The 21,513-nt window shown below is 44.3% G+C and overlaps 2 protein-coding genes across 10 annotated transcripts in view; one reads left to right on the top strand and one right to left on the bottom strand.

Annotated features, from left to right (window-relative positions):
• The first annotated feature begins 1,494 nt into the window (after positions 1–1,494).
• On the top strand, positions 1,495–17,937 carry LIG3 (DNA ligase 3). The gene is made up of 20 exons (XM_067309767.1): positions 1,495–1,609; positions 2,175–2,741; positions 3,212–3,355; positions 4,602–4,799; positions 5,246–5,397; positions 6,333–6,499; positions 7,153–7,230; positions 7,347–7,515; positions 8,199–8,354; positions 8,842–8,973; positions 9,709–9,788; positions 10,280–10,367; positions 10,952–11,029; positions 11,696–11,819; positions 12,220–12,362; positions 13,152–13,226; positions 13,823–13,969; positions 15,042–15,216; positions 16,146–16,237; positions 17,095–17,937. Exons 2-20 carry the CDS (start codon positions 2,195–2,197, stop codon positions 17,326–17,328), a joined length of 2,979 nt encoding a protein of 992 aa, XP_067165868.1. The 5' UTR covers positions 1,495–1,609; positions 2,175–2,194; the 3' UTR covers positions 17,329–17,937.
• RFFL (ring finger and FYVE like domain containing E3 ubiquitin protein ligase) overlaps positions 7,473–21,513 on the bottom strand; it is a 44,994-nt gene continuing 30,953 nt past the window's right edge. For 5 of the 9 annotated variants that reach the window (XM_067309773.1, XM_013958238.2, XM_013958235.2 and 2 more), the window contains one exon: positions 18,560–21,346. In XM_067309773.1, the coding sequence (XP_067165874.1) occupies positions 21,165–21,346 (182 nt within the window). In that variant the 3' untranslated portion in view covers positions 18,560–21,164. The other 4 variants (XM_067309771.1, XM_067309769.1, XM_067309768.1 and 1 more) reach the window with 4 other exon arrangements.

Raw genomic sequence — 21,513 nt, 5'->3', positions numbered from 1 at the left:
TGCTATAGCTGGCATCTGGTATGCTGAGAAAATGAGGGAGACTGCCTGCAGTCAGCCTTGCACCTAGTTGGAGGGCAGCAAAAGGACTGGCACATGTGCCTGGTGAAGCAAATCCTGCACCCTGTGCGTCATACTCAGTCCCAGATGTACTGCGTTGCAGCAAAGCAAGTCAAGCCACAACAACCTGCGCACTGCTCTTTTTCTGCAGGAAGGCAGGAACCCAGTTGGTGGCGCATACAGTATCCACACTGGCCTCCTTGGCAGTCTTTTGGCACACCACAACAGCACTTTCACCACAGCATATGGAGAAACAGGGACAGCCGCCACAACCAGAGAGTCGGCAGCCCAACTGCAGGCACACACCCATCTGCGTTGGGACGCAGGGCCGTCTTCAGGGCACCAGGGTGATTCAGCAGCACCTCGAACGTGACGTGGGTGATTCGTGGGAGGCTAAGTAACACAGCAGTACCTCAGGCCCCATGCAAAGGCAGTGCAGTGCTCCTGGAGGGCTGATTTTGGGCGGCTGGCGACAGGGCAGTACCTCAGGCCCTGCACAAAGGCGGTGTGGCGCTCTTGGAGGGCTGATCTCGGGAGGCAGGGGATACGGCGGTAGCTCAGCGCTGGCACGAAGATGGTGTAGCGCCCTCGAAGGGCTAATTTTGGCGGCCGGAGACAGAGCGGCACCTCAGGGCTGGCAGAGACGTGCCGTGGCGCCATCTCTGGGGCCGGGGGTAGAGCAGCGCCTCAGGCCGCGCGCGCACACACAACATGGCGCCCGCGGGGGGCCGATTTCGGCGGCGGGGGAAAGAGCAGCGCCTCGGGGCCGGCACAGACGCGGCGCAGCGCTCTCGGAGGGCGGATTTCGGCGGCCGAAGGTAGGGAAGCGCCTCGGGGCCGGCACAGACGTTGGTGCGGCGCCCTCGGAGAGCGGATTTTGGCGGCCGAAGGTAGGGCAGCGCCTCGGGGCCGGCACAGACGTGGCGCAGCGCTCTCGGAGGGCGGATTTCGGCGGCCGAAAGTAGGGAAGCGCCTCGGGGCCGGCACAGACGTGGCGCAGCGCCCTCGGAGCGCCTTCTTTGGGGCCCGGGGGTAGAGCAGTACCTCAGGCCCTGCGCAAACACGACACACCGCCCTCAGAGGGCCCATTTCGGGCGGCCGAGCCAGCCGGGTAGCGCCTCCGGGCCAGCACAGCCGCGGCGCAGCACCCTCGGCGGCCGCCGCTGGACCGGGGCAGGGCAACGCCTCGCACCGCCGCCGCTCGCGCGCGCCTTCGCCCGCTCCCCGTGCGCGTGGCGGGGGGGGGCGGGGCGCTCTGTGGGGGGGCGGGGCCTGCGATCCCCGCGGGAGGGGCGCTCCGCCCTGGGGGGCGTGGTTAGCGCCGTGGAGGCGGGGCTTGCCGCCGGCAGCCGCGCTCTACCACGCGCACGTCTAGGCGCCACTTCCGGGCTGGCGGAAGAGGTGGGGCACGGAGTAGGGCGCATGCGTCATGCTCTACGGAAGCCCGGAGGGCCGAGTTTAAAGGGACCGCGGTAGCGGCGGCTTTCGCCTAAAGAAGGGGGGGGGTCGCCGGCCTGAGGGAGGGCGAGATGGCGTCGCCGTGAAGAGCTGGGTGAGGCCTTCACCTCCGGGACCGCCCTGGGAGCGTCCAGGGGCGTGGGGCAGGCCGGGGGGAGATCCAGGCCTATGGCGGGGGAGGGGGACGGGGCCTTGACGCAGGCTCGAGAGGGAGAAGGGGCTGTGGGGCAGGTCTGGGGGGGAGCGGGGGGAGAACTAGGCCCAGTGGGGGAGAAGGGGCTGTGGGGCAGGTCTGGGGGGGAGCGGGGGGAGAACTAGGCCCAGTGGGGGAAAAGGGGCTGTGGGGCAGGTCTGGGGGGGAGCGGGGGGAGAACTAGGCCCAATGGGGGAGAAGGGGCTGTGGGGCAGGTCTGAGCAGGTTGGGGCCCATGGAGGAGCACTTGTGGGGCAGGCTCGGGCATAGTGGGGCCCTTGGGGGAGTGAAGGCCAAGGGGGGAATTGGCTGTGGGGCAGGCCCAGGTGGGGTGGGGGTCAGGGCCTATGTGAGGCCTCACCCCAGCCCCACATCCCGCGGGCCGGGTGCAAGGCACGGGCCCCCTTTGGCCTGCAGGCCCCTGGGTGGTGGCTCAGTGTCTCAGTGTCTCCTCCCTTGCTTGCAGCCCGGCCCGGAGCAGGCTGGATGCCCACAGGCGCCAGGACACTCGCACAGGCTGCCCGGGCACTCGGCAGGGGCACAGCGCTCTGCCTCCAGCACACACGGGCCTCCTTGCCGGGACTCCCCTTTTGCTGCGTTGGCTTCCCCGGCGCCAGCCCCTGTTTCTGGTACCGGCTGCTGGTGAGGACCGTGTCTTTCTGGTGCGTGGGTGGTGGTGCTGGAGGTCTCCATTTGCCCCTGCCTTTGCATGCTGGGCCTCGCCAGGCCTGCACAGCTGCAGAGGACATGGCGGAGCAGAGGTACTGCGTGGACTATGCCAAGCGTGGCACGGCGGGCTGCAAGAAATGCAAGGAGAAGATCGTGAAGGGGATGGTGCGTATTGGGAAGATTGTTCCCAACCCCTTCACGGAGTCTGGTGGGGACATGAAGGAATGGTACCATGTGAAGTGCATGTTTGAGAAGCTAGAGAAGGCCCGGGCTACCACCAAGAAAATTGAAGACATCACAGATTTGGAAGGGTGGGAAGAGCTACAAGATGATGAGAAAGAATTAATCAACAAGCACATCTCAGGTGAGACACAAGGAGGGACCTGGGCTGCAAGGTGTGCCACTGATAACCATGCATTTCCCATGAAATCCTCACTGATGTATTAGTATGACTTGATAAAAAGGTGGGGAGTGATCAAATCTCTGGCTCAGCCCTATAATAAAGAGGAAGAAATAGTCACTTCTTAAATCACCTAGACCTCCTTCATAGTCAGTTGCAAGAAATGAATTAAGTTATATGTAGACTTGTAAAGTTCAGATGAATCCCACCAAGAAGCATCAGCTGTTTTCCATTTTTGTCTTTTTTTCATGAACTTTAGCAAATTATGTAACCTTTTAACTTTTGCTATTTGAAAAATGTTCCTTCATTTTTTTTTCCTCAATCTCCACTTGTTTTAAGACTTGCCTGTTGCAAAATATCTTATGTTATGTGTTGGGGGATGTTGCAGATTTTCTCTGACTGCCAGTTTGAGCTATTACCTTGCTGTTTTATAGAAGCTACTTCCAAGGTTGCAAGTACACCGAAGAAAAAAGCAACAGTCCAAGCTAAGATCTCTGCCACTGGACAAATAACCAGTCCCAAGAAAGATCTGTTAGGTATCGTCAATCCATCACCAAAGAAGTTCTCTGGCTTCACAGGTAGGGGTTATTAAACAGATTCTGGGAAATCCTTTACTTCTCTTCTAATGTTAGCATCAGAGGTGTTCTAATTTGACTCAGGTCAGTAGTTTTTTAATCTGTAAAAGGTGGTTTAGTTTTAACTGAAGTACTTTTTAAAAAAAAAAATTTTAAATGTTCACGGAGGGGAGAATGGTTATTCCTCAGTACCTTGTTCTGAGAAGCAGCAGGCCAGTCAGCGTGTGGGCACTGACTGGCCAGTCAGCAGACATGTAGCTCTGAACCAGCCAGAGCACGTGTTGCCACACAGACGAAAAGATGAGAATATGGATGGGTATTGGAGCGTATTATGAGAAGAGGTGATGGGGACATGGTGGGGAGCTGCACAGAAGAGCTAGTGGTATGAGGGATATTAACTTATAGAAAACTAGCCTTAACTCCATCGCTAATGGACCCAGTTGCTTTATGATTGCTTATTTTGCACACCTTGCTGGTTCTCTGAAAGATACCATGTGTCCTTTTCTGCTAAAAGGCTGCAAGAAATGAGGTGGCAACCCTGGGATCAGAAAAATACTTAATGACACTTAGTAAAATAATCATTCTCTACGAAAAACAGAGATTTCATTCTTGATGCAGTTAACTCACACAATTATACTGTACTATGTAAGATCCTGAAAAAAAGAAAAAACAGAAAGATCAGGTACAGGAGTTTTTAAATAACCTTCAGAATAGAGTTATTCAGAAACAGTGCAGACCTCTGAAACCAGTCCTGGCAGATGTTTGCACCTTTTAGAGATGGTCAAGACAAGCTCTGTCCTGGTGGTGGGAGCAGCTGTCTCTGGGAGTTTATTGGACAGATGTGAACAAAGGCTTAAGTGAGTTCCACTCCAGATTTTTCCCCATTTTAGCAATGATATTAGGAAAACATGTGAAGGGAAAAGGCCTATAAAGTAGAAATAAAACAGAAGCATCTGCCAGCAGGAATTCCTTTTCACCATGGTTTAACTATATTCATCTGGTAGAATTAAGGTCCAGAAAATTCCAGTGTACTGTGAAGAGCAAAACTAATGAATAAGGAGGCTAGATTTTCTTTTTTACAGTAATTAAGTCACAAATTTTGGTGTAGCACATATCATTATTCAGTTCTGAAGTTTTGCCAGCATGCTAGGATTGTTCTTTTCAGCTTGCCAAATGGAGGTGTCCTCATTTTCAAATTCTGCACCATTTCATCCTTGTTAAAAAGCTACTTGTTATGTCTTTCATGCAGCTAAGCCAAAGAATTTGGAAGATGTCTCTGCAAACTCTTCCCACAAGTCTAGCCTGTCTGCAAAAAAATGTGATCCGAAGCACAAAGACTGCTTGCTGCGAGAGTTCAGGAAACTCTGTGCCATGGTTGCTGACAAGCCTAGTTATAATGTGAAAACACAGATCATCCAGGACTTCCTGCAGAAGGGAACTGGAGGAGGTATGATTCTTGCTTAACATTTTTCTGCATGTGAAAGCCCTCTCAAAATCAACATCAAAATATTATTCCAAAGGCAAGGATGAATTAAAATCTGTCTGCAATGTAGTCCAAGTTGTGTGCTATGATGATTTCTGAACTGATGGAGACGGTGTTTACAAAGTGAACTGCTGTTTAGATAACCAATTCAGATAAAAATGTCTCACACCAGGACCATGGAGAATGTAGGTGCTGCCAGACTTAGTGCCGAGATCAGATTTGGAGGGCAATTGGGGATGTTTCCCCAGAGAAATGTCCTTTCATGTAAAATAGAACAGCATGGTGGAATGTGGAAGCCCCAGCTGTTTGGTTTTTTTTTCCCTAGAGTCATGCTAATGAGCACAAACATCCAGAGTCTGTAGATGAAAATAAATTGTGACAGTTTCTAATGGTGTGTGCTTTTTTCCCAGATGGTTTTCATGGTGACGTATACCTGACTATTAAACTGCTGTTACCAGGTGTCATTAAAATTGTTTACAACTTGAATGATAAGCAGATTGTAAAGCTGTTTAGTAGGATTTTTAACTGCAGCCAAGAGGAAATGGTCCGGGACTTGGAACAGGTGAGTAGAGGCAGCAGTTCTCTCAATTTTTGGTGTTCGACCTCTTAGTATGGAAATTCTACAATTTTTTTCCCATTTGAAGGATTCTTAGCTTGGTTGTTAGAATGGGAGCTGGTGAATCTTGCTCTTCTTTCTGGCAGTTCTCTTAGAGTTTTTGCCATCTGGAACCTTTAGAAAACAATGTCTGAACAGAAAGCAAGATGTGAATCACCTGCAAAACTTTAGAAAGCAAGACTAAAATGTCAAAATGCATAGATCAGGATATGAGGATTTTGATTCTAGGAAAGTTGGGCTCTACCTGCTTTGTCTACACTGCTCTGTCTACTGTATCCCTATTTAACTGATTTATATTACCTTTTTGTAGCATCACTTATGAAAAATTATAATTCAATTAACAGGTCTGTTCCTGTGAGCTTCAGTTGGCTTAGGCAATTAAGCTAGACTCATATGATTGCAAGTGCTCACATGTGTGTATTTAATTCCTGTGCACAGGAGTTGGTAATTGACTGTGCACATTTCTAATTCATTGCAAGATGGAGAAAATGGGTTAATTAGCTAATGAAGCTAATTCCATCACTTTTGTTGATTGCCTTGGTGTATACTGCCTTCTAGTGACATCACTAGACTGTTTGCAGTTCTTGGAGTTTACAAGAACTGGATTCATCCTGAGGAAATACCACAGCAGTGAAAGTAGAGTCAATGAGATGGTACTGGTACTCTTACAAAGCTTTTTACAAATGAAACAGCTGAAAAGATGTACTCTGTGTCATGGCAGCTTTGTCCTAATGTTTGGTAGTGATTCGTTGATGGAATCCCAGCATCAGACTCCTTGGCTCTCTCCTACCTACTGGAAACGTGCTGAATCTCCAGTGGTGTGTGCCCATTCTCCAGCCATAGCTCTGACCCACACCCTCATTTTGTCCTTTTGGAGACAGGGAGATGTTTCCGAGACCATACGCCTCTTCTTTGAACAGAGTAAGTCCTGTCCTCCAGTTGCCAAAAGTCTCCTGACCATCCAAGAGGTAGATGAGTTCCTAATCCAGCTATCAAAGCTTACAAAGGAGGATGACCAACAAAGTGTGCTGCAAGATATCACTCGCAGGTAAGTGATCAGCATTTGGAGCTGCACTCTAAAACTAGGAGTGATTATCTAAATATCACAAGCTGGAATAGATGAAAAGCAGTAACATAAGCCAGGAGACTGAACTTTACACCTGTAAACAGCTATCAGTGGCTTTATGAAGACTGACTGCTGAACAGTATGGAGAACCTGTATGGCTCCTGTTCATGCCAGAGAGAGTTTCATTCTTGTCTATTAAGACACTGTTTAATTAGTACTAAACAAAACTGCTGTAGTGGTACTTAGCTGTTAATTAGGTTGGTGTTCCTAGGTATATTGGGAAAAGCCTTTGTGCCATTTAGATATCTCAAAGATTCTTGGTCTGGCTCAGTTTGTGTTGATCTGAGGCCAAGGATGTTGTTATAATCTACTCTTGGCGGATTAATAACTGAATTTTGCAAGGTCCCTCAATACAGGGGCAGAATTAATACTGCCATTCAAACGTAAAGATGCTAAAAGCCTTTTGGATATTCTCTTGTGCCTCTGAGATGTCACAAGTAACACATCTCCACATTTGAATTTAACCCCTGCCGAAGGGGAGGACCTGTTATTACAGAGGCCTGGATCAGTTTCCTTTTTCAACTGGGAAGTAGTTCAGATAAGTGTCTGTCTCTGAATCCTCTCTCACACCTCAGGTGTACAGGCAACGACCTGAAATGCATCATCAGGCTAATCAAGCATGACTTGAAAATGAATGCTGGTGCAAAGCATGTGTAAGTCCCACCTTTTATTGTGAGATAAAACCAGAAGTGGGCATTCGCCTACTAATCCATGTGCAGCAGAGCTGAGATTGATATGTTTTTCCCTCCTCTCCTCAATTTGTTTAAAGGTTGGATGCTTTGGATCCAAATGCCTATGAGGCATTCAAAGCCTCACGCAATCTCCAGGATGTGGTGGAGCGAGTCCTGAGGAACCACCAGGAGGCTGAGAAGGTGCCAGGTCTGAAGCGAACCCTCAGTGTGCAGGCCTCTCTGATGACTCCCGTTCAGCCCATGCTGGTAACGTTGGCTTCCCTGCAGTGGTAACCTACACTGGAGGGAGAGATGGACTTGTCATATCCACTGCCAGAGAGCCTGACCTTTACAGATCAGTAGACAGAAAAGTGATTACATGCAGTATGAGCTAACAGATTGTGCAGTATGATTTTTATGTGTAATGTCATTTTATAAAGCGTTTTCTACCAAGAGACAAGCATTTGGTGTACTGTGTACTTGCTGCTTTGATGAAACTGCACAAGCTAAAATGTCAACTTGCTTTCAGTCCAGAAGTGACTTTCTTATTTTCTTCTGCATGCTCTTATCACAGAAGTGTTCCTTTCTGTGGAAATAGTTTAAGACATTTGTTGGATTAGAGATTCAAATAAGGTTGTCTTCTATTTGAACAAATCAGAGTTAATATTTACTTCTGGTCTAAGTGCACTCCTAGAAAAGGCACAGTACTCACACAGTACTCTTCCTTTGGAAAAGATAAACAGTGAAAAGCTATAATTATTTGGGCAGGTTCAGATGATTCTAAGTAAATGACTGAACTAAGAAAAGGAAAACTTGGACTGGATATCAGAGATCCTGCGCAGAAAAATCTAAAAAGGAATTGGCAGTTCATTCGTGAAATTAAATAGTAGCTTTATTTTTAAATGTATCAGACAAATCTTTTATGGAACTTTTCTCTCTACTTTTCTAAGGCTGAAGCCTGCAAGTCAATTGACTATGCTATGAAGAAGTGCCCAAATGGGATGTATGCAGAGATCAAATATGATGGGGAGCGGGTGCAGGTGCATAAAAATGGAGATCATTTCAGCTACTTCAGCCGAAGCCTCAAACCTGTCCTCCCTCACAAAGTAAGCACATATAAACTGTCTCTTCTGCTGTGCCAGCTGTTACCTTCCTCCTCTGTAAATGTGCTTGAATTTCACATCAGTTTCTATAGGCAGCAGGATACCTTCTGTTTTAGGCTTTTTGCCTGACTTGTCCAAATACTCAAATGAATCTGGAAAAGCAACATTTAACAGAACTGTAATCAATTAATTTTGGTGGCCTTAAAGGGCTTGAGACTACAGTTAACCTATCTGCTTCTCAGTCCTCTTTACGCACTGCATTTGGGTTTGCTTCACACCAGTTGGGTGACTTGGTTACGTTTGTTCAGGTCTCGTTTTTCTATTTATAACCAATGCTAACAGTCTGTGCCATACTAGGAAAATAAAGCCAGTGCAGATATGCCCAGACGTGGCTTGGACATACTCCTAGAGAAAACATCAGCTTTGGAGTGAGTCTGTCCCTTCAGCCAGTAAGCATTTTGTATTTGTTGCTGTTCTTTTTTTCTTCAAGGTAGCCCATTTTAAGGACTTCATCCCCCAGGCTTTCCCTGGTGGCCACAGTATGATCCTGGATTCAGAAGTTCTTCTGATTGATAACAAAACTGGCAAGCCGCTTCCTTTTGGGACTCTTGGTGTGCACAAGGTAAAAAAGGATTCTTTGTAGTGGTTGGAGTTAAACAGTCTTAAACACTGTAGCATGTGTTCTGTTATCATAGGATAACATAAGATGTCTGGTCCCTGAGAAGGTTGATATAAATGAAAAAGCACTGTTCTAATAAAATAGCTTTGATATTAACCTGATCATTAGCAGGTTAATAGGAAAAATTCAGCTCAAAATAAATGTTAAAAAGCTCTTGGAAAATCTTGCAATCCTGTCATTGTTTATAGTTGCTTGTAGCACTATCTGGCAGACAAGAAGATGAGGATGATACAGATATGAATTTAGTCCGTATGAGTGTTATGTAATGCTTATGTCTAGATTAAATGGTGGTGAGAATGAGGACAATAAATTGAAAGCTAAATTGTAAGTGCTTTAACTTAAAGGCGCTATTAATCTGAAGTCCCTGGAATGCTTGCTGGTTTCTCGTTGCAGCAGTAGTGATAGATTTTAGGTTGCCTGAAGTCATTAATATTTGTGGTGTTATTACCCTGCCGCTAGGAAATTAACATGTTTTATTTTCTTAGTTTGTGCTTTGACACAGTCTAAATTTTAATTCTGAGAATACTTATGCCTTTTAGAAGGAGCCCAAGCTTATTATCACTAACAGATTATGGGGATAAAAATACATCCTTTTCTTTCTGTTATTTTTCTACACCTTCATGTTGCTGCTTGTTTTATACTGCAGATTTCTTTTAATTGATAATAATTGTTTTACAGAAAGCTGCTTTTCAAGATGCCAATGTTTGCTTGTTTGTGTTTGACTGCATCTATTTCAATGACATCAGCCTGATGGACAGGTATGTGTGTCTTGCATAGTGTGAGAACAGTCTGACAGATTTCCCAGCAGGAACTTGCTGGAATACACTACCACTGCAGAGGGAGCAGTTCATGTCGACAGTTATTACTTGCTATTTACCCCTGTAAAATTAAGACAGCATAGGAGAATCCTTATTGTGATAAAGCTATAAATGACAACATCACTATGGAGCCCCACCTTGCGCTGCAGTTTCAAAATAGCAGGAGCAACTGCATTCAACTGAATTCAGCGTGGTTCAGAATATAGCTCATCTTGTGTCCTCTGAAATGAAATACATGCTTCATGTAAAATTTCTATTTTATAACTTACTTCCTGGAGGACTGATAAAGAATTGATTGTCCTTTCTGGAACTCTGATTTATCTGTAGGATAAATCATTTAGTTATTTAAATAGCTTTTTTTGGTGTTCACACAACTGGCAGTTCATGTTGGAAGTGGTTGTGTGTCCTTAATTACCTGTGCTTTGCTCTAGGCCCCTGCGTGAACGTCGTAAGTTTCTCCACGATAACATGGTTGAAATCCCCAACCGGATCCTCTTCTCGGAGATGAAGCTTGTTGCAGTGAGTTCAATGCTAAATAAAATAGCATACGTGGTAATACCTGGGTTATACAGAGAAGACTGAAGTAAGACTGCAGTGAGCTAGGCTGCTTCCAGTACCCAAACTGGCAACTTTCAGTGATACACAGTCCTGCTTTTTTTAGTGTAGATATATCCTGTGCTTTTAGACAGCAGCTTGCTCAATTTTTGCTTTGATTTGTTATGCACAAACCCTATGTCCTGTCTTTTTCCCCATTATTACTATTTTCTGGAGCACCTTGATTTTGTTGGAGAATGTTGGATATTTGGGGCAGAGAAGTTGTTTTGGGATGAAGAAAAAAGCATAGGTCCCAAGGCAGTTGGATAGAGAAGCAAGCAGGTAGTCTTGACTGACACTGCTGGCTGAGAAAATTTTATCTTGTGCATCTGGGATGTGTTTAGGGCATGAAACCAGTGTGGCTATCTCAGAGATGAGGAGATTTTTTGTTTGTAAGTTTTTAAGTAACCAGCCATTCTCTTGTTGTGCCTTATTGCTCCAAATGGAAAGCCACAAGAGCACAGCCCCTTTTATAGGCTTAAGCTTACCACAATTCTTTTCCTTTCCAGAAAGCTTCAGATCTGGCAGATATGATCACGCGAGTTATCCGTGAGGGCCTGGAAGGACTGGTGTTGAAAGATATAAAGGCAGGTTCCCATTCATTCTTGACTGGTGTATGCTGGGCATTAGGGAGTAACAACAGACTGCTCTGTATTTCATACTGAACAATTGAATCTATTCTGAGTTTGAATTCAGCTCTTACCTGCTTTAAGAGCTTTTGAGCAGTGCCTGGAAGGGGGGGATATGCAATAGTTTTCTTTGAGTCCCAGTTACTGTCACTTCTTGTCCAAATTTTGATATTATTTCCTTCTTCTCTTGCCTGTTTTCTGTTGTCTGGACTCCTGCTTGTCTGAATCTTTGGGTGCCCCCGAGACTTTTTGCACAAACAAGTATATTTGTATGTGCCTGCAGTGTTGTGGTCCGGCAGGCAGATCACTGAGATGGGAACCAGGGCTGCATTTTAGTCACAGCTCTGTCACTAGTGTCTCATGATTCTCTGCATTGCTTAGTGCCTTCATTGCTTCAGTGAAGTGCTTTGAGGCCTGTGGATGAAATGCAGAAGGCTGAGCATCCCTGAAATATCTCTGTACTCTTGTAGATGCTGATATCCAAACCAAGTTGCTCCTTATATATCTGAGCACTGCTGTGCTCATGTACTGCAAAGCTGGATAAAAGCAAGAACCATTTGGGGAAATGGCTGTCCACCAAATGATCTCCTTTCTGACTGGGGGTTCTTGCTTGGTTTTGCACAGGGTAATTATGAGCCAGGAAAACGGCACTGGCTGAAGGTGAAAAAGGACTACCTAAATGAGGGTGCAATGGCTGACACAGCAGACCTGGTGGTGCTGGGAGCTTTTTATGGACAAGGCAGTAAAGGTGAGTGTCTGGAGTTAGCTTAAGTCAGAGATCTGTCAGTTCTTCTGAAGAATCTCAAGCTTTTTCCTGTTCCAGAACTCCTGTAGCATTTGCTCTTGTACTAGAATGAGACTGGCTCTAACAGTGACTGCCTGCTACATGCTAGGCTACAGCAAGCTGCCTGAGTTTACTGTGGGTCAGTTGGCAGAGTGAAGCATTAGGTCTTGGGTTGGCCTCTTACCCAGTGTAGAGGCTGTTTGTTCAGCTTTGTATATGGGAGATGATAATGTGAAGCCATCACAAGCTTGAGGTCCTTTGACTTCCAGAGATGGAAAAGGGTTTTAGCTTGTTACTGTGCTTTTTGAGAAGCTATGGTTTGTCCTGTAGAAGATGCCAACCACCCTGCTCTCCTCTCGTCCAGGTGGGATGATGTCCATCTTCCTCATGGGTTGCTATGATCCCAAGAGTGAGAAGTGGTGCACTGTGACCAAGTGTGCTGGTGGCCACGATGATGCCACCTTGGCCCGCCTGCAAACAGAGCTGGATATGGTGAAGATCAGCAAGGTGAGATGGGCTGTGGCATGAGGCTGGTCAAAGGAGTGCTTAGCAAAGGGCTTGATAAACAGATAAACTGTGAAGAACCTTCTTTCATTAGACATATGTCCTCTCTGGCAGAACTGAGCTGTAGGTGCAGCCAGCTCCTAAAGATGAGGCACTGCCTGAGATTTGTTTCCACACACCAAGTGGGAAGCCCGGCACTATCAGGTTCCTGCTTAGACAAAGTTGCATTAGGAAAAGGGCAAATACCAGTATTTTGGCATGTTGCAATTGGTGAAGGCAGTCACTAGATGGGGCTGTGGGTGAGAAATCCTAAAGTCAGTCTATTGCTTTGTAGATAACCTGAAATCTTGGAGTTAAGACTTTTTTATGAATGACTTATTTAGATGAGGAATTTTGTTTTTCAGGACCTGACTTGGAAAAAAAAAAAAAGAGTTTAAATTTAATATTTACTTGCCATCCTGGAAGCCATTTGTAGCAAGATTATGGACTCTTAAAATGTGTAATTTTATATGAATTACAATTGGAGTTACATGGTTATTGTTTTAACATATGGAATGACAGTAATTGAGAGCTCTGTTACTAAAAATTTTTGCCACACTATAGATAGAAGAAATTGCAGCAGATCAGTACACCTTGCACTGCAGGTGAAAGCAAGTTCCATCCATACAAAGGGGATCAAGTACATATGTGTTAATCTACTACTGGCATAATTTTTCAGCAACCTCTTCCCTAGAAATAGGTTCATATATGATCATAAATGTTATAACTTGTTTTTTTGCTCTTAATTATTAGGATCCTAGTAAAATTCCAGGCTGGCTAAAAATTAACAAAATCTACTACCCTGACTTCATTGTCCCAGATCCAAAGGTAAGTGTTTTCACAAAATGACTAAATTTTCCAGCCCTGATAATAGCAATCTACTACTCTTTATAAGGGTACAAATTGTCTGTGCTACAAGATTAGTTTTCATGTTTGGAACAGGAAATGAGGCACAGATTTCTATCTCTGAATCTTGCATGTGCATTTTGAGGTTAAAAGAGTTTCCTAAAACAAATCATACCTGCAGCATTTCTGGGAAACATTCTTGTGCATTAAATCTCTTCCAGAAGTTAACTTGTTTTAAATTTGAGGCATGAAAAATCTGACTTAAACAGCTGAAGTACAACTGTAAACAAAAGGCTGCTATTGTTGTTTTACTAAGTTCAACAGTATATTTTGTGCCATGTATATCTGATAGTAAAAATGTTATTTAGAAAATGACAATATGCAGGAGCTGGGGATCTCTGACTTGCTGAAAAAAGAGGAGTGTTTCTAAATAAGGCAATCGGAAGAGCAATTTGCGTATATGGACCTCTGGTGTGCTGGGGTGTTTGTCATAGAAGTAAAGGGACGCAGAAGCATTAAGTTCGTTCGTGAGAGAACGCAGGAATATGACATATGATTTCTTTCAATACCATGTTTAGAAAGCCCCAGTGTGGGAGATCACAGGGGCTGAATTCTCCAAAGCAGAAGCCCACACTGCAGATGGGATCTCTATTCGCTTCCCTCGCTGCACCCGCATTCGAGATGACAAAGACTGGAAGACAGCCACCAATCTCCCACAGCTTAAGGTGATTTAATGTTGTATGCTTATGTCTGCAGCATGTTTGAGAGTAAGTTCTGACAACAGCCAATCTTTAAAAAGTCATGTTCTGATAGCAGGTATGTAGTGAAGACACCTGCTGACTAGTATCTAGGATAGCGTATCACATTTTCCACTTATTCCAGGCTCAGGCTGCTTGCTGGACTATTTTGATGAGAATCTTACTCTTTACTGGGGCTTCTTGAGTCTTTTGAGCGGTTGTGCACTTTCAGGAAAGTCTCTGCTGGTAGCTAGTTGTCTCAGCTCTTGTAACAGCCTTCATGGTGAGGAATTTCCTTCCTGAAAGAGGTGACCTTTTATTCTCTAAATGTTTATGGTCGCTGTGTCTCCCATTAATTGCTGGGATTGGGGGAGGCATCTGGGAAGTGACTAAGGGCAGTCTGGCCCAATTCCATGACATAGGGGCCAAGTGGCATCCTGCCAGGATCCCTGGGGCTGCACCCACCCCACACAGCTTCTCCGCCTCCTTGACTGATAGAAACCGGTTGGCTTGTTGCCATCCCCAGCAGTAAGTCAGCTGTTGATGAGCTCTGTTCTCAGTCTAGTTACTGTTATTTGGGCTGTCTGCATGCTGCCTCCGGGGATACTGACAGCAGATATAAGGGCTTGTTACGCCATCGAAGCAAGGAGTGATTCAGCCCACCTACTGTCAAGCAGTTGTTGCTCCCTATGCAGGTGGGGAGAGAAGGGTAAATGCCCTCTTCAGACAGACTGTTCTAGGAGTGAGCAATGGATAGTGTCCATTTTTCTGTATAGGGAGCCAGGCCGTGAACAGTTAGTCTGACTTGCTCTGTAGTCGATGGTGTAAATACAGCTTTGGTACCTCCCCCTATAGGTTCCCTTGATATCAAATAGCTGGTTGGAATGCTGAGAGCTTGAATGAGGGTGACAGAAAAAAGGCTACAAAAGGTGCAGGAAGAAAAAACATATGAGCAAACACTTCAGAAAGAAAACAAAAGCAGTACATGCATTACAGCTCCTGTCTAGTATCAGAGGTTTCACTGTGGCTAAAAGGTAATGCTTTGTTTCTGGTGGGGTAGGAGCTGTACCAACTCTCCAAAGAAAAGGCTGATTTCAGTGTTGTTGCTGGGGAGGAAGAGGAATCCACAGCTGGCAGCAGTGGAGAGAATGAGGGAAATTCCAGGTCTTCCACACCACACAAGACTATAAAAACTCCCCCAAGCAAATCGCCTGCAAAAGCCAAGAAGCCAGAAGGTAAGATGGTGCTTTCCAGGGAGAGGAACCTCAGGGTGGATTCTGTGCGTTTGGGGCCAGCTGGCTTTGGATCTTTGCCTTTTGTCAGATGCTTGAAGATCCCATGGAGCTTGTAGATGTACATCAAGGTTAGTACATGGGCAAAGCTGCTTAGACCCTTGGTTTGGACTGTGTTATTCCCAGCACAGACTGAATAGCCACAGTTCTGAGGCATGCTGGAATCAAAAAAAGGTGGTAACAGGACTGATGATGCTGTTCAGGTTGGTGTTTAGGCAGCTTGTTTAGATAATAAAGACTCCCTGAGGTTATGCTGCCTAGGACAGGTAACTCTGCTAGGCATAGTTAGTTAGTACCAGAATTACTTTGGCATAACTTCTTTCGGATTCTAGATGTTCTTTTCCATCTTAATAGATCAGGGTCATTAACAGAATTTATAAGACTGGTCTGAACAGCAAAGCTGCTGCTCCCATTCCTGCAGATCACATGCCCTTTGGTTAGACATTTTTGGCTGTAAACCAGTATCTAATTTTATCTGGATGAAATTCATGCATGTATTAGAGATCCTGGAGGGGATTTCCAGGTAGTAAATTGCAGAGCTGTGAAATGAGTTTGCCTCACCAGCACTTTGTCACTGGGGAATAACTTGTGGCAGATCTCTAAGCAGTCTCGGAAAGGCGGTACGTTGATAGCAAGGAGAAAATAAATTGAACAGGAACGCAGCCTCCTGGAGATCAGAGCAGGAAGAGGCCCAGGGCCATTGCAATAGAAAATGTTCATCTTACTAGTTAATTTCTAATTCACTGATTACCCAAAAAATGTGGGGGGGGAAGCCTTTTCCCCTTTTACACTCCCTTCCTTCTTCTCCCCCAACTTGAATACACAACCAGTATCTCAGCAAAGAACTCAATGAGAAAACTTTCTGGTTTTAGGCAGCAAAGCAGTCATTGCATCCCCTCAGAAATTAGAAGAGAGACGAGGGGAGAAGCGAAAAGCATCTGAGATGGATGACAATGGAAAGAAGGTACAGTTGGGCAGCAATCGCTGCAGGGTGGGGGGAAGCCGAGGCTGTTTCAATTGTCTGTTCACTTTTGCCTTCCATGTGGAAAGTTTTATAGTCTTCCCATAGCTGCACCCTAAATTAAAATGAAATGCGAAGGTAGAAATAGCAGCAACAAGCCCTGTTATAGAAGAAGCAGATGTCTGCAACCCTTCTTCCCTAGCTGCAGATTTGACATAACTGGGTTTGTCATGCTAAAGGCTTGTGCTTCTCTATTCACCCACCAACAATGTCCTGCCCTACAGAGGCAACGTATTGTGATTGCCATGTGGCTACTCTTGCTCAGTGCTGCATACAGAAGAGAGAGGAGCTGTAAAAGGACAGAACTGTCCTTTCTAGCCCATTGTGCAGCAAATTGTAGGAGTGGATCAAGAATCACTGAGCTGTAATTTTCTGATAAGCCTGAAGCAGCTATGCTGATGTAAACAGCAAGTCCCTTCCCAGGGCTGTTGTTTTCCTACTTTTACTAAGAAGCATCAGCTTGTAAAGGTTCTAGGCATTAAGAGCATGTTTACTTGACCACATCAGCGTCATCACTGAAGGCAGCCCTTGCAGGGCTGCTAATGGGATAATAATTCCCCTTAGCTAAGGGAGCATTGATCATCTGTAGCATCTGGCTTTTAGAGGAACTCTATGGGATTTGCTCTTGTATATGATTTAATGGAGGTCCAAACAGCAATTTACAGATATTAGACGAGGGATTAAAATGATATCCTTGGGCACCATGAATGGATTGTTCATGCCTCAAAGAACTTAGTGTAATTTCCAAACCAATCTAATCTTTCATTGACCTTTGTTTCATCCTCTTCCACAATATGCAGGCGCTGCTGGACATATTCACTGGTGTGAAGCTGTACCTGCCACCCTCTGTGAAGGACTTCGACAAAATCCGGCGGTACTTTATAGCATACGATGGGGATCTTGTGCAAGAGTTTGACACAGCCTCAGCAACACATGTTATAGGGGACATTGATGAGAATCCTGGTGCTAAGCGTGTGTCTCCCAACTGGATCTGGGAATGCATCCGGAAACGGAGACTGGTAGCTCCATGCTAACAATGTGGGGCAGCTGACTGGTCTCAAGACTGCTATACTTCAGGAACTCCCTGAAGGGACCAGCAGAGAACTAGGTAGGTGGGGAAGAAATGGTGAGATTCCTCTGTGGGGATGCAGATAGAAATAAAATGCCCAAGTACCTCAGAGATGGTTGTAAAGATCCATAGCAGCCATATGGAATTCATTAACAACTCTCTGAAGGCTGTCACTGCTGAATCCATGTTTCTGCCCATAATGTAGACCAATGCACTTATCTAGGTGCTGGTTTCATCTCCTGGGTTTTTAAAGTTTGGCTATTTTTATAAATAAAGAAATAAAACTGAAGCAGCTTCTCCTTTGCTGTCAGGACTTATTTTCCAAAGATTATTCTCTGTCAGGACAGGAAACAAACCCTCAAATATTTGAAACAATATTAACTGTAGTGCTAGGATAACTTTGCTGTACTGCTATAATTCTCACAAAGGTCATCTAAGTTGTGCCCTTCATCCGGTTTCTTTTTTTTTTTCCTTGTCTTTAACATTCAGCACTGATCCCCATCCAGTAACAGTTTACACCTTCTGTATAGGTTTCATATTAAAACCAGGACATCAAATAAATAAGCTTCCATTACAGCAACTGCCAGAGCTTTATCCAAGCATCCTCTTGGAGTGTTTGTTTTCTGGAATAAGTTGCACATAGGTTCTGCTATTCCTGTTTCAGGGTGTAAAAGCTGAGGAAGGAACTCCACCGTCTGAATCTTTTAGGACAGTTGAGGGATCTGCTGATCTGAAGCTATTTAAATCTATTTCAAGTACTTGAATACTAATAAAATAAGGAGAATAAAATAACTTAAAATAAACCTGTATTTCTAAAACCTAACTGTTTTGCAATCAAGATGTGCATTTGCTAAATAACTTTGGGTGAGTCCTGTAGGCTTAGACTCAGAGTGCATGTGTGCATTGCAAAAGTAAAGGTGAGTTAACCAATTTACTGTGTTTCCTTAGTTTCAAGAGGACTGAGTGTGCTGCCACCTTTGTCAGTTCTTCCTTTGTCATCTTCACAAAGACTGTACTGTTAAAACATTAGGGTTCTCGGTTAATTTTTTTTCCTTCAACCTTTTCTGTACTTCTGTTCCACCCTCTAATGATATTTAAGCACCTGGAAGCCTGAGCCTTTTCTGGTTAAAGTTCAAAAGTATCTGCAAGATCTCAGCTTTCTCCTAGCCTGTTGGCAACAGAGTCAGAAAACAAGGTTAACTAAATCACATTTCAACTTTATTATAAAATTATAAACCAAACTTCTGTACCAAAACTAGTAAGTTTAACCATAGTACCAAGAGGATTTAATAGAGAGTAACATGCCATTTCAAGTAAAATATTAACTTTTAAAATACTTAAACTATGTACAGTGTACATAAAGCACAAATATTTCCATTCACTTTATTAGTTCAGATCAGTATATACCTTTGGATTATAAATCCATTTCCTCCAGATTTCTTTTAATTTTACTTTAAAAATAATTTAATCATATCCATAGTAGAGAATCCATTTTTGCAAGGGAAACAGTGTAGTCAGCAAAATGATCCTCCCTGGGAAAGCACATTTCAGACTAATGATGGCTATGTGCATCTCATTCTTAAAATTTCAGACACTGATCTGCAACTTGTTTATCTGCTGTAGAAAATAAGCCTACCCTCTACAAGTAAAAGTAGATCTGCCCACAGGGGGAATAATGTCCCCCCTGCAAGTCCCCCCCCCAGTCCTGAGTTTATTGAGAAGTATGTTGCCGTGCATTCTCACAGTGAATTTACTAATGATGCTGTTCCAAGCTTTCTAAGTGTATTCCTGTGAAATTCTTTAAGAGTAAAGACAGTAATTGCTTACATGCAAAATTATATTTTTAACATGATGCATTGAATTGTATCAGTACTCTGCTCATGCTGGAAGCTGTTAAACCTTAAGCCAAAACTTAGAGAACAACCTGAATTGGGGAAAAGAGGTAAAATTCAGAAATTTTAGTTCAATGAACCTCATCAGCTATCCCTTCTTTATGGAGTTCAGAGGCACCTCAGTAGTGCAGAGGTTCTCCTAACTACCAAGTGACATGTGTTCATCTCAAGTGCTTTTTTTTATTCCCACTTGCAGAGTAGAGATCGTCTGCTTCCTGCCAGTTGCAGAGTTGCGCATTAAAGACTACCAAAGCTTAATTTGCTGTTACCTTACATTACTACTTATTGCAAAAGTAGATGGCTTTAGTGATCATTTTTGTAGTTACACACACTTCCATTACTGCAAAAGCTAGAAATGGACACTTTATTTATGCTGTTCCTCCCCTGACACCACATGCAGAGATTCAATTTGAACACTAAGTGATCACCACCCCGTAAGGGGGAAAGCTAGGCAAGAAAACACCTGCAGCAGAAGTTACTCAGCTTCACCAAGGACTTGAGATGAGTATACAATCCCATGGTGGCTGAAAACTTAAGGCATCAAGATTCTGAAACTTAACAGTGTGTTACCAGCCAAATGGACTGCATACGTGCAGGCCACTGAGGGAAAAGATGTCAGTTATAATTTGGCTCTTGCAAGGCTTGCAAATTAACATGCTGTTCAGGAAGCAGCTGTATGAGTTTGTGATTGTCATGTACCAGATGAGAGAATCTCTTATCCACCCTCACAAGCGCAAAATAAATTGCTTTTGATAAGCAGTCTTAATGTAACAGGACTGTAAAATTGAGCAAAGAGGATAAGAGGGAAGCTGATTAGTAAACAGAAGCCTCTGCAATGATGATCATTATCTTCCCTGAATCAATAAGCTGAGCAAGAAGTGAAAGTTTGGCCTCTGCTTTCTTTCAAGTCTCTAGCTTTGACTCTCCACTCTAAAAAATTACCTGTACTTAAATATGATTGTAGCAACAGAATTCTTACTCTATGGCTCTATGTACTCTATGTACATTTTGCTCACTAAACCCTCTAAAAGACTCGAGCCTTACATTCTCAGCTCTTAATCACCTGAAGTCAGATCGGTTTTTAAATAATTACTGGTACATACTATGAAGTTAAAGGAACCAACAACAGTAAACTAGGAATCTCACTCTTGCTGGCATGTAAACAAACAAAAAGCCGCCACACAAGGTAAGGCTGTATGTTTTACAGAATCTCTTACTCCCTTTACAGTTTTCAACAGTACGAAGCCTGTCTTCAAATAAAATAATACATTTCTCCAAAATCCCACTAGGTTAGAATTAAACTCATTCTAAATATGGAAAACAGAGGCAGTCTGCCTGTCCTGCAAGTATAAGTAGTTAAAATTAAATTACAGAAAGAAAAAGCAAACCCAAAACAAGCCCAACAAAATTTTATTCTTTGATAATAAAGTCATCAGTGGGTGTGTAGCCTAAACATAACATGAGGGAAGCAGAATCAGAATTCAGTAGCAGCAAAACAAAAGAAAATGTCACTTATTGAGACCCCAGTCTACCTTGTTTATTATCCAGAGGAAATAAGCCTCAATCTGATCTTTGTGCTGGAAAGCCAAGCATTTATCTATCCTCAGCACTAGTGGATCAAGTTATTCTAGAACGTACGTTGTTAATTATTTCTGCCTCTGCTGCTGCCAATAAGCTCCAGGGAGTTCAGGCACTGTGGTGTAAAGCACTATAGTGGGAAGGGCATAGCCAAGCATGGCTGGATTAAGAGCAATTCTCCAGCTTCATCCTTTCCTCACCTTGCCTATAAACTTTCAGCTCCCTATGAGGTTCATATGCTAATCTCTGACCTAACTATCTGTAGCAATTTTGACCATTTCTCTAACAGCAGATGAGGCTTTAAGGCATCACCAGTCTTCCTTATAGACACTTAGGACTTAAAGACATGGACAGCTCGTATCACATACTGCCTGCATATGGGACACTCACTCATCCGCTTTCCGCACTTGGTGCAAGTTACCATGTGGCCACATTCTAGCAGGACACAGTCAATGGGTGAGTCCATGCAAATTTTGCAGAGGTTCTCCTCCGCACCAGGGAGCCCAGCACCACCTGAGTAAACAAAAGACCACAGTTTGCATGAGACAGACTTAAAGAAAGGCTGCTATGGTGTTAGAATAGGTATTTGATCATTGTGCTGTCTGTGATTTGAAAAAATTTCCCCTGAGCCTACACTTATGCAGGTGTATCTACTCCATCAACTGGCAAGGAGCAGAAAG

The sequence above is a fragment of the Apteryx mantelli genome, chromosome 22 (assembly GCF_036417845.1).
Source record: "Apteryx mantelli isolate bAptMan1 chromosome 22, bAptMan1.hap1, whole genome shotgun sequence".
Taxonomy (NCBI): domain Eukaryota; kingdom Metazoa; phylum Chordata; class Aves; order Apterygiformes; family Apterygidae; genus Apteryx; species Apteryx mantelli.
Note: the sequence above shows the minus strand (reverse complement) of the source record. Positions and strands in the feature narration are given on the sequence as shown.